An 11,033-nucleotide genomic window follows, 5' to 3' on the forward strand; every position below is an offset into this window, starting at 1 on the left:
ACAATAAAACAGGCTGCTGAAAGGCATGGCACTGAGCCCACAATATGCAGATGGATCTGTGCTATGCTGGAGAGCAGGAATATAAGTGCTACATTGTATGGAGAGGCCCTGAGAGCGTCTGTGGGGAGAGGGTGTCCACAGGGAGGGGTTCTCTCCCCTCTGCTGTGGAGGCTGGTTATGGATTATCTTCTTTGGGAGCTCAAAAGTACAGGCCATTTCACAGTAGGATATGCTGATGATATAGCAATCCTAATGAATGGGAAATTCCCACACACTGTATCAGAGGTCTTACAAACAGCCCTGCACATTGTTCAACAGTGGTGCGAAAGGACAAACTTGTCTATCAATCCAAACAAGATGGTAATTGTACCCTTTACTAGGAAGAGGGATATAAAGGGGCTCAAAGAATCAATACTCTTCAGTAAAGTGATCCAGCTATCCAGTGAAGTCAAGTACCTTGGATTAACATTAGACAAGGAGCTGACATGGAAAAAACAGCTGGAGAAGAATATTAACACAGCCTATAAGGCCTTCTGGACATGTAGAAGCACGTTTGGAAAGACTTGGGGACTGACATCAAAGGTGGTATATTGGATACACCACACAGTGGTAAGACCCATAATCACGTATGCCGCCACTATACGAGCATGGTGGTCTAGAGTTAAACTTAAAGCAAGTCATGCTGAACTAAGCGAATTGCAAAGGACGGCCTACTTGGGAATTACGGGAGCAATGAGAACAGCTCCAACAGCTGCAATGGAAATCCTACTAGGACTCCCGCCACTGCATCTGCAGATGGAAGCAGAGGCCAAGTTAGGAAATTAAGATTACATTGCAATGATCAATGGAGACATAAATCTGAAGGTTTTCATCACACATACATGATTCAGGACATGAAAAAGGAACCCATCCTACATATGGGATCTAATAAAATGATACCGAAACATGTCTATGATAAATCCTTCATGATCAGATTTCCTGATAAAAGTGATTGGAAAGAGGGGTTTCAACCAAATAAAAAGGGGGGACTAATCTGGTATACAGATGGTTCCAAGACAAATAGAGGCACTGAAGCTGGAGTGTATTGTGTTGGAACAGGGTGGAAATGTAGTTAAGGCCTTGGTCAGTATACAACAGTATTCCAGGCACAGGTGTATGCCATTAAGGCACGCGCAATTGAGAATTTAGATAGAAATTAAAAAAATAGGAATATCTATATTCTATCAGATAGTCAAGCTGCAATTAAAGCACTTGGTACACACCAAATCACTTCAGAATTGGTTTGGGATTGCCACCAATCTCTCACACAACTGGCCAGACATAACAGAGTTCAGCTGATATGGGTGCCAAGTCATGAGGGTATTGCTGGGAATGAAACTGCAGATCAGCTGGCAAGAACAGGATCTGAACATTTGTTCATAGGACCTGAACCAGCTTGTGGTATCTCAGTTGGAGTTGCCAAGAAAGCGATCAGGGACTGGGCTAACAGAAATCACAAAAAACACTGGGAATCCACAACTGGAGTCAAACAGGCAAAAGGATTTATATCAGGACCCTCTGCCAAAAGAAAGAGGGACCTGTTAAAATTAAACAGAAATCAATTAAGATAGGTAGTAGGATTACTTATTGGACACTGCCACCTAAAAGGAATCTTTTTCAAGTTGGGACTGACAGATAACCCAACTTGTGAAAGGTGCCTACAAGAAAATGAATCAGCCACACATATCCTGTGATTGTGAGGCCATAGCTTATTTAAGATTTCATCACTTGTGTGCATTTTTTATGGAACCAAGTGACTTTCATGATATCCCCATAAGCAGGGTCCTACACTTCATTAAAAGTGTAGGATTAATAAAGGGCTAATCCAAGGGGAAGCACAATAGATCATTGAAGGTCGCAGTGCGGGGGCTGGACTGTAACTGTTCAAAACTTGGTGGGCACCAGGAGGAATCTCCACCAACTTCTGGAAGGAAAGCTGCTGTATAGCGCCCTGTATGAAGCATACAAAGGGGTGTGGCATGATTTGGTAGCACTAGAGCGCATAGGCAGTAATTATGAACGTGCTGGTGAGGTCCAGCGGCAACTGTAAATGAGAGACCTGTTCTCTTGTCAGAGAGGACACCCCACATCAACAAACCTGCAACTGTTTGACAGTAATAAAAATCTGGACTTGGGCCTCAGATGGGTGCCGGACACCAAGAAAGACTCTCCAACTGACCGTTGTTCATAACATAACTTTGACTTTTAGTCGAATGAGTTGTAAGTCAGTCACCAGCCAGTGAGGCAAGAGCTACTGAGCATGGAAGTGGTTTAGGGAATCCACATAATCCACATTCTTAAACGCCACTATTAAGCAATGGGCATGTAAAGATGGAGTAAGACAGGAAGACTTAACCTGTGCTGTCATGCTTTGTTAAGCATGTAAATTAGTGAGAGTGTTATAATTATTTGTAGTTGCAAGTGAGTGTTATTGATTATTATTGATAAATTATTGATAAAAGCCCCATGTCTAGTCACAAAGAGGTGACAATGATGTAAAGGAAGCAGTGAGCATGGTGTGTAGCAGGCATAGAGAAACAAGAAAATTACAAAAATGTTTCGTGGTAAGATGCCATGAGAAGAGATCATTCAGGACAGACAGACACAGATGAAAATAAAGCAGATGAATTACATGCAAAAGAACGGACACAAGAAGAAACAGATATGTCTTAAAGATAATAGTGGCTCATATGCTGGTACAAAATGTTCCTAAGCAGTCATGTATTCAAGAATAAGAGGAAAGGAGTCAATACTGAAAGTAATTATACCTTTAAAGGGAAGATTAAAAATAAGTTCATACCTTCTCACACGGAAGTGGGAGAGAATCATAATAAAATTTAGCCAATTATTCCTTTAATTATGGCAAAGTTATACTATCTCCGAAAGACTATAAGTAATCAAAATTACACAATGGAGAAGTTAATAAAACAAGACTGAATATGGGGAAAACATAATATCAGTCAAAAATTTTTACCTCCTGACCCCTACCAAAAAATGAAATGAATAAAATAAATGAAGCAAAAATTCTGCCTTTTCATTTCATGCATCCTGTTGTGTTTATATACAATTCTTTATTGGAGTCCATCGTAACACAACAATCTTGACGGTTATGTTGTGTTAGAACGGACTCCAATAAAGAATTGTAAATAATTCTGCCTGTTGTTTCTGTAGAGAAGAACAAGACTGCTATTGCTTGAAAACAGAGTTTTAAGAATACCTGAACCTAAGAGAAATGAAATAAATGCAGACGGGAGAAAACTGCATCATGATTAGCTTCAAAATTTGTGTAGTTTACCTAAACTTATTAGGATGATCAAATGACAAATGAAGAGATGAACAGAGCACAAGAGAGTTTGGAAATGCATGTTTATATAATTTTCGTCAGAGAAACCTGAAGGAAAGTGGTCACTTAGGAGACCTCAACATAGATGAAAGAATAATATTAAAATAAACAGTGTGTGAGCTTGTGGAGTGCATTTTCCTTTTTTTAGGATACAGTCCAGTGGTAAGTTCCTGTGAATATGATAACAAAATTTCAAATTCCATTAAAGGAAGACTTGATCAGTTAAGATACCACCAGTTTCTGCAGAAGAATTCCATTCCACAAAGTTAGTTCTTCATAACATCTACAAAAAATATCATATATGCGCAATTCTAATATTCTGCAGGTATGCAGTGAATTAATGAGTCAAATCAGTGAGGGGGTTATTTAAAAGGCCAGCTATACATACCGACAGCAGGGACTGTACCATGTCTTGAATTGTCTCTCCAATGTCTCTGTAGTTCAGCTGTAGGCACATTGTCTGGTATTTGAGGTTCTTGGCCAGAGGCTCAAGGACACTTGCTGTACCATCGATTCCAGGCAACATGAACAGAAATGGTCCTGCCTTCATCTCATCTTCTACATCTACCCAACCTCCAGCTGCTGGCAGGCACACAACAGGCTGTGCTGAAGATGCCTCATCCCCTATCACACTCAGCAACAACTGCAGCTCCTCACTAGGTCCATCATCAACAGACAGAGCTACAAACACAGCAGATTCCAGATATTGTACTTGTGAGCTTAAGAGTTTCTATATCAGAAATTCTGGAAACTTAGAAAATTAGTCACAGTGGAATTAACAAAAGACTGCTTGTTTGCATTCAGTTCAGAATCTTTCTTGCACTTCCCCCAAAATAAAAACGAAACCATGTAAATCTGTCCATTACCTGTTGTTTATATGAGTGAGAAACTTGATCCATCATTGTAATGGAAGAATGCACAAAAGGATGTTTTTTTTGGGGGGGGGGGATGGAAAACNTATGAGGAATACAATAATATGAAAACTGATGTTATTACTAATAAGGAGCCCATAATTTGATTTTGTCTTCTAATATTATTACACTGATTAAACTGACAGATTACTGATGAATGAATGAAACAAAGAAGGTACAAATGTGCAGGATATGCAGCAGCGGTGAGGTATGGAAATGAGGCATATAAAATGCTTCTTGGAAAGGATTTTCAGTAGAAACTACATGTGAGAAGAGATGGAGGGGGTAATATTAAATTGAATATTAAAGAAACAGATTGTGAATACGTGTACTGGAATGAGTGCCTGAGGTGAACTACTAGGTTCCATAACAACAGATACTCATAGACAGTCTAATATCTTTCTGTCATTAAAGCCAGTTTGTGGGTCACTGAATGAATCACCTTTAAGCTCTGTGTAAAGCTGACCACTAGAGGTGCAATGTGATACCTACATGTTCATCATGCTACTTGCTTTTACCCATCATCCCTGCACCCTCATGATGACCCAGTTAATTTATGTCACAAATAATTTCCATTCAGGAGAAGAAGTTGTGTACCTTGTGATGCTAGTTCTTCCTTCCCCTTTTCAGCCATCTCATTGAGGCGTGCAAATGTCAAGCTACGGATCTCTTTAGGCATCAGAAATATTCCAAACTCTCGTTCAAGGGACTGCTTAACCTCCACAACTGTCAAGGAGTCCAAGCCCAGCTCTGACAATGTGGAATTTGGACTAATAGACTTCAGATTATGGATACCTGCCAGAAAATTTGCCTTTGTTATAACATACTGATCCTTCAATTATGGAGACTGGCTTCTTTTTGAGGTTTATTTTCGAGTGCTGATGGTACCTATAACATATAACACTGAATAATATGATGAGTGGTGAGTTATGGACTGGAAAGGATTTGGAAGTAAGATGTCATGGCATTGACTTGGCTCATCCTGTTCTGTCACACTAGCAACAGCATAAAATAACTTGCAACACTGCCCAGTGTGACTGATTAATAAAGATGAAAAAATGAAATACAATCATTACTAATCAATCACACTGGATGGTGTTGCGAGTTATTTTATAATGTTATGGCATATTTAAGGTATCACCCCAGCATTTGTCTGGAAGGACTGAGGCAAACCATGAGAAACCTTGGACAGGATAACAGTGTGCTGGTCAAGATTCAAACCAGCACCTCTGAAATGAATTTGATTAAATGCCAAGTAATTACAACTTTAAGGAGGAGAAAAATTCCAATTCTATGAATATTTGGTATGTAAGAGTCTTTGCAAACCGGTTAAAGGTCACCAAAAACATTTTAATAATCTTATATATAAAATCCACAGTTTCTCTGCTGCTGGCATGATTGGCAGATGAGCATAACCAAACTTTGATAATTTAAAAGCAAGCTGTTCATCTCGCTGTGTAGCATGGCAGTCATTTAACACATGAAGCAATAACTAAACAGCTCCATGGTGTCATATAATAATAAATGACCAACAGGAATATGTATTCATAAGACTGTCACAATAAATAAGTATTTCCATTATTTCAGTATAGATTATTTTAGAAATCTCAGCTCTCACCACTGCTAACTTTACCATGCAGAACCTGTACTACCAGTTCTCCTTGTCCAGTCTGAGTTTACTTCAGTCAGCTGCCGGATCATCTCAAGAAATTTCAGACTTACCCATGATGAGGCTGACACAGTCCACTATAGTTGCAGGTCCATCACTACCTGCATCTTTTTCTGGAACAACCATGCTTGACACTACAGGGCATGACAGCCTCATGAATTCATTGAGCACTTGAAGACACGACACAATTCTCTAAGGTAAGGTGCCTCCTGCAAACCACAGACCACAGATGTTCACCCAGAAAGAAAACTTTGGTTTCCAGTGCTCTCTTATGTCTACTGTTGAACCACACAAATGAAACTAGTAAGACTACTGACTGCACTGGAGTTTTCTCAAATATCGAGATCAAAGAAGGATGATCTCTTGTCAGATGAAACAGTATGTTCAAAATGATCCTGCTCTGAGAGGTAACGGTCATGTCAATGCATTTGCTCTGGATTAACATTCTGTCTATAAGCGGCCTCCGTAGTCTAGGGGTAACATTCCCACCTCATGACTCAAGGTACGCGGGTTCAAAAACCTGGCGGAGGTCGTGGAATTTTTAAGGGCGGAAAAATTCAGGGAACAAGTTCTCCAGGAGGGACTTTAAGCTGTGTGTCCCGTGTCGTAGATTTACGGCACGTAAAAGAACCTCATGTCTCTAAGAGACCACTGAGCTAAATTAGGCCCAACATTTCCCACCCAAAGTAGTTTCCAATGCCTCAGGTAGATGGGGAAGTATTAGGTACCACTGCCAGAGGAGGGATGACCTCTCTGACAGAAAGGGACTAAAGTATTAGATACCACTGCCAAGTAGAGGGTAGAAACCTTGCTGGCAGAAAGGGACTAGGAATCCCTGCCAGAGGAGGGACGACCTCGCTGATAGAAAGGGACTATTTGATACCACTGCCAAGTAGAGGGTAGAAACCTTGCTGGCAGAAAGGGGCTAATAGCGAGCACCAGTACTGGTAGGGGATGGAGACTGTAGAAATTAAAAGGGGGACGTACAATAGACTATCAGTCGCGGTGCATGGGGAAACCAACCTCCTCAATACTGAACCACAGAATCACTGAACATTCTGTCTAATCATAAAACACTTCATTCCCAGATATGTTAATACTGTTTCTTCCACTTGTTCCTCTTTTAAAAACATCAGTCTACTCTATTCTTGTTTCTCTCTTCACTATCCAAATTCCACTCCTGCCTTAGCCATTTTGTAATTGGAAAAATAAATCCAAAGGGCAGCAGCTGTGAAGTTCCAAACACTATGAGGATCTTCATTTAAAAATTATGATCTCTGAAACTTCATATAAAACATATTTCCTTGATAATTTTGTCTTTACTGTTGTTTCCTCTGCTCTCACACTGAGCTTCATCAGACCTCTCCACACAGAGTTTTATCTTCCCAAGGTGTTCCACAAAACACTTTCTTTCATTCTTTAAATAAAAAATAAAACAAATATAGAAAATGCTAGTATGCAAATGGAACAGACTGAAAGAAAAATGTTAAAAAAATAAGGCACTAAAAGATACATCACCGGTCTTACCTTTAAATAATGTTCATGCACAATATATCTGCATGTATGTACTTTATCTCACAAGCTCTCCATAACATTTCATGTACCATCAACAGGTCTGCATACCACTGAGGAACATGAATTAGTCACCCATGTGCCTTCGGTTATAAAATCAGTAGCCAAAATTGTGTAGTGTAACATGATAGAATGAATAATGAATTTGAAGAAAAGTGGAAGAAAGCAGTTGTGTGATAACTTGAAGCACTTAGCCTCTAGGCATTTGTCTAAAAGGACTAAGGAAACTATCTCAGTCAGGATGGCCGGTCTCTAGATTAAGACTTGGTCCTTATATATCATGAATATAAAGCAGCAGTTCTACCCATTCGCCTACATCTGATCATGGGACTCCTTATTAGGGCCACATAGTGTATGTCTCTGTCCCTTGCCCCTACACAGAATTCTGACATACCTACATGAACAGTGACTGATGTAGGATACTGCGCCAGGATCAGAAGAAGACTTCAGAAAAGAAATGAACCTTAGGAGTAAACCTCAATTGCAAGTTATATTTTCTCTACTCATGCTATCACTCTGAAATCAGACAGCTGCAAGACCAGATATGGAATTGCCACACTGATCCTATGCACAAATCACAGGATGGGAAGAATAGGCATACAGCAACAGCGGAATTTTTCTGAATACATCTGTCCTAGCAGGAAGCTCCTTACATAATATGTGAATAGCAATAAACCACTGAAAAGGTTATTAAAATGTTATTTAAGCTATTTGCATTAGCACCAGATTACTATGGCAAACATGCATCAATTCGGAGACTTAAGAAAAAAAAAACAAATGTTACTGTCCTGACTGCTGTTTCCTTACCCCATTCAAATTTATTTCATGCTCTTGTCAGTATGTACTGCATCATTCAGATGTAAAAGAGACATGCAGTTATTGTGGTGGAGTCCTCATGCCTAATCTTTTCTTTCTTTTAATTACACAAGTACAACGTAATTTAGTAAATTAAGTGTTATTCCATCTTTAAAGTATCAACTGCTATATACTGTGATACTGTCAATGGAAGCAACCACAGTCAGAGTGAAAAACTGGTACTGTTGCTTGTCAAACATAAAGAAAATGCTGAACCCAGAATGTGAATAGCTCTTGTTATGGAATGACTCTGAGATAGGCAAATATACTACAGCAGTTTTCAAGAAATTGCTCGGTAAACACGTTCCAGAGGCAATGAGTATGCAAGCAACAATCAAGATATTGTTGGGCTATAACACTGAAAACGATGCATTCTATGTAGTTCATGCCAAATGTTATAAAAAGGGATAGCAGAATTCCAGAAAGAGGTAACTGATAGGCAGTTCTGTATTGGAGTCAGTGAAGGAAGGACCTGAACATGGGAAGCTGAAGGACCTCCACTCTTAGAAGCTGTTGCCATGGAATGAAAGGTGAATATACAGCTGGCTGAAGAGGAGTAGTGGTGTAATTACTTCTAGTTCTGAGTCATGTGGTACAAGTGTCAAAAAGTCCAAACCCTGTCTACAGTCACACACCCACAAATATGTGACAATACTAAGTCTGAACTTCTAGTCCCCTCAGTCATATAAGGTTTGGCAGCAGTGAGAGCTTTCTTTCAGCTGTGTACATAAAACCTACTCCAGGTAATGTTATATTGTAGCATCCTGTTGCACTATTCACTTAGTGCCAATTAGTTTTTTACAGCCTCATGTGCAGCACTAATGTCATATAAAATTTACTGAAAGATATTCACTTAAAAAGCTGCTACTTGACATGTTTTGACCAATGCTGTCATCATCAGGTCTTAACACTACTGGACAAGGAAACAGCTGTCTTCTGTTCTGTTACTTAGGTTGTTAGTATATATAATTCCCCTGGATGCACATGTGTGTTTGAAGCAGTGGGTTGTATTTCCTCCTGTTGTGTGTTGTGCTGCATGTCTTTTTCTTTTTAATGCAATTGAAACAGAACACAGCATTTTCCTTGTCCAATAGTTTTAACACCTGATGATGACAACATTTGTTGAAACATATAGTGTAACAACTTTTAAAGTGAATATCTTTTAATAAATTTGATAAAATATTAGTGTTGCATGTGAGGTTGTAAAAAGTAATTGACATTATTCTAGGTGCACAAAACTGTTATCAGAGCATAACTGACCAATGCCTTGCTGTTTCTCCTGCACCTCTGCCAACAGCCCCACATCCCCCACTGCACCCCACTGCACAGCAAGGCCTGGCAACCCATCTCTGACACGGGCCTCACAGATGCGCTCCATGACAGAGTTGTTCATGCCATAATTGGTCTGTCCTGCATAACCACGCCCACATGATAAGCTGGAGAACACTACAAAATGGCGCAGATGTGGGCACATCTGGCGAGACAACTCGTCCAGGTGACATGTTGCAAGTGCCTTGGGTCCTGCAGAAGTGACAAAGTCTGCCTCAGTTTGGTTCTCCAGGACGGCATCTCGCAGCACCTGCAAGTAACAACAGATGTTTATTGCAGGGTGTCAAGAAGTGATGAAGTACCTCAAACAGTCACTGCCATAATGCCATGTCTGGCATTCTCTGTGTATCCCTCTTTTTACTGATTAATGGCAGAACTGTCATTACATCACACTTGAAGGAAATGCCACAAAACAACATCTCTCCAGAGTCTCAGAAGGACTTTGCTACTTATTGGTGGGACTTACGAGTATACAGAAAATTACTAGATCCAGGTTAATGGTATAACCATATAATTCAGTCATAAGACAATACTCCTTCCCAGTGGCAAATATTGATAAAACATCATTTTACAATTTATTAAGATAACATTCTAAGTACAATTCTCCTTCAAGAACTTCACTTCCTTCCAACACTTTATAGTTGCTGATTTTAAGTCCATACAGAATTTCCTGATAGAACTTGCACCCAATAACAGCACTTTAACCTATTCTAAACAATCACACATTGAACTAAGAAACGCTGATCTCCTAAATGCATCACAATTATTAGTTCCTGCAAACATACCTGATAAGTTTTACTTAATAAGATAGGAAATGTATTCATTCTGTTGTGGGGCTCTTAATGTAGTTTTGTCATTACTCCGATGACAACCCACTTCTTCGGAAGAGTTTGTTGGTCCTGAAAAGGACCGTGGTTGATGAGATGCTTGATCGGAGAGGTAGCGCGGCGCGCGCCGGTAAGGAGAGAGGCTAGTTGCGGTGAGTGGCCTGGCCGCAGTGCGAACATAGCTGGAGGTTGCTTGGTTGCCGTGTGGCAGCATGAGTTGGAGGTTGCTTGATCGCAGCGCGGCGGCTGCTGGTGAAAGGCTAGTCGTTGAGCGCGGTTGTAGGAGCTATGAGGCAGTGGCTACGCCAGATGCCCAGTGGGTCAGACAGTAACACGACCACCGGCGAGTCCAGGCGCGGTGCCCCAGTGAGTCGGGTGTGAGAGAGCCAGAGGGCCGAGGCAGTCGTGCCTGGCGCAGCCTGCCGATGCCTCCGAAGACCGAGCGCTGGCAACGAAGCCTGCTGGCTGATGTTGCTTGGTGTGGCTAG

At 40.5% G+C, this 11,033-nt stretch overlaps 2 protein-coding genes across 2 annotated transcripts in view; both read right to left on the reverse strand.

The window, feature by feature from the left end:
• Positions 1-3,604: 3,604 nt before the first annotated feature.
• LOC111869165 (fatty acid synthase-like) lies at positions 3,605-6,088 on the reverse strand. The gene is made up of 4 exons (XM_023860437.1): positions 6,016-6,088; positions 4,891-5,088; positions 3,771-4,063; positions 3,605-3,622 (listed from the first exon to the last, which is right to left on the reverse strand). Exons 1-4 carry the CDS (start codon positions 6,086-6,088, stop codon positions 3,605-3,607), a joined length of 582 nt encoding a protein of 193 aa, XP_023716205.1.
• Positions 6,063-11,033, reverse strand: part of LOC111869163 (fatty acid synthase) — a 135,383-nt gene continuing 130,412 nt past the window's right edge. The window contains exons 30-31 of the mRNA XM_023860434.2: positions 9,650-9,968; positions 6,063-6,171 (exon numbers count right to left, since the gene is read on the reverse strand). Of these exons, the coding sequence (XP_023716202.1) occupies positions 6,155-6,171; positions 9,650-9,968 (336 nt within the window). The 3' untranslated portion in view covers positions 6,063-6,154. The remainder of the gene's footprint in view (positions 6,172-9,649; positions 9,969-11,033) is intronic.

This window comes from Cryptotermes secundus, unplaced genomic scaffold (genome assembly GCF_002891405.2).
Source record: "Cryptotermes secundus unplaced genomic scaffold, Csec_1.0 scaffold1434, whole genome shotgun sequence".
Taxonomy (NCBI): Eukaryota; Metazoa; Arthropoda; class Insecta; order Blattodea; family Kalotermitidae; genus Cryptotermes; species Cryptotermes secundus.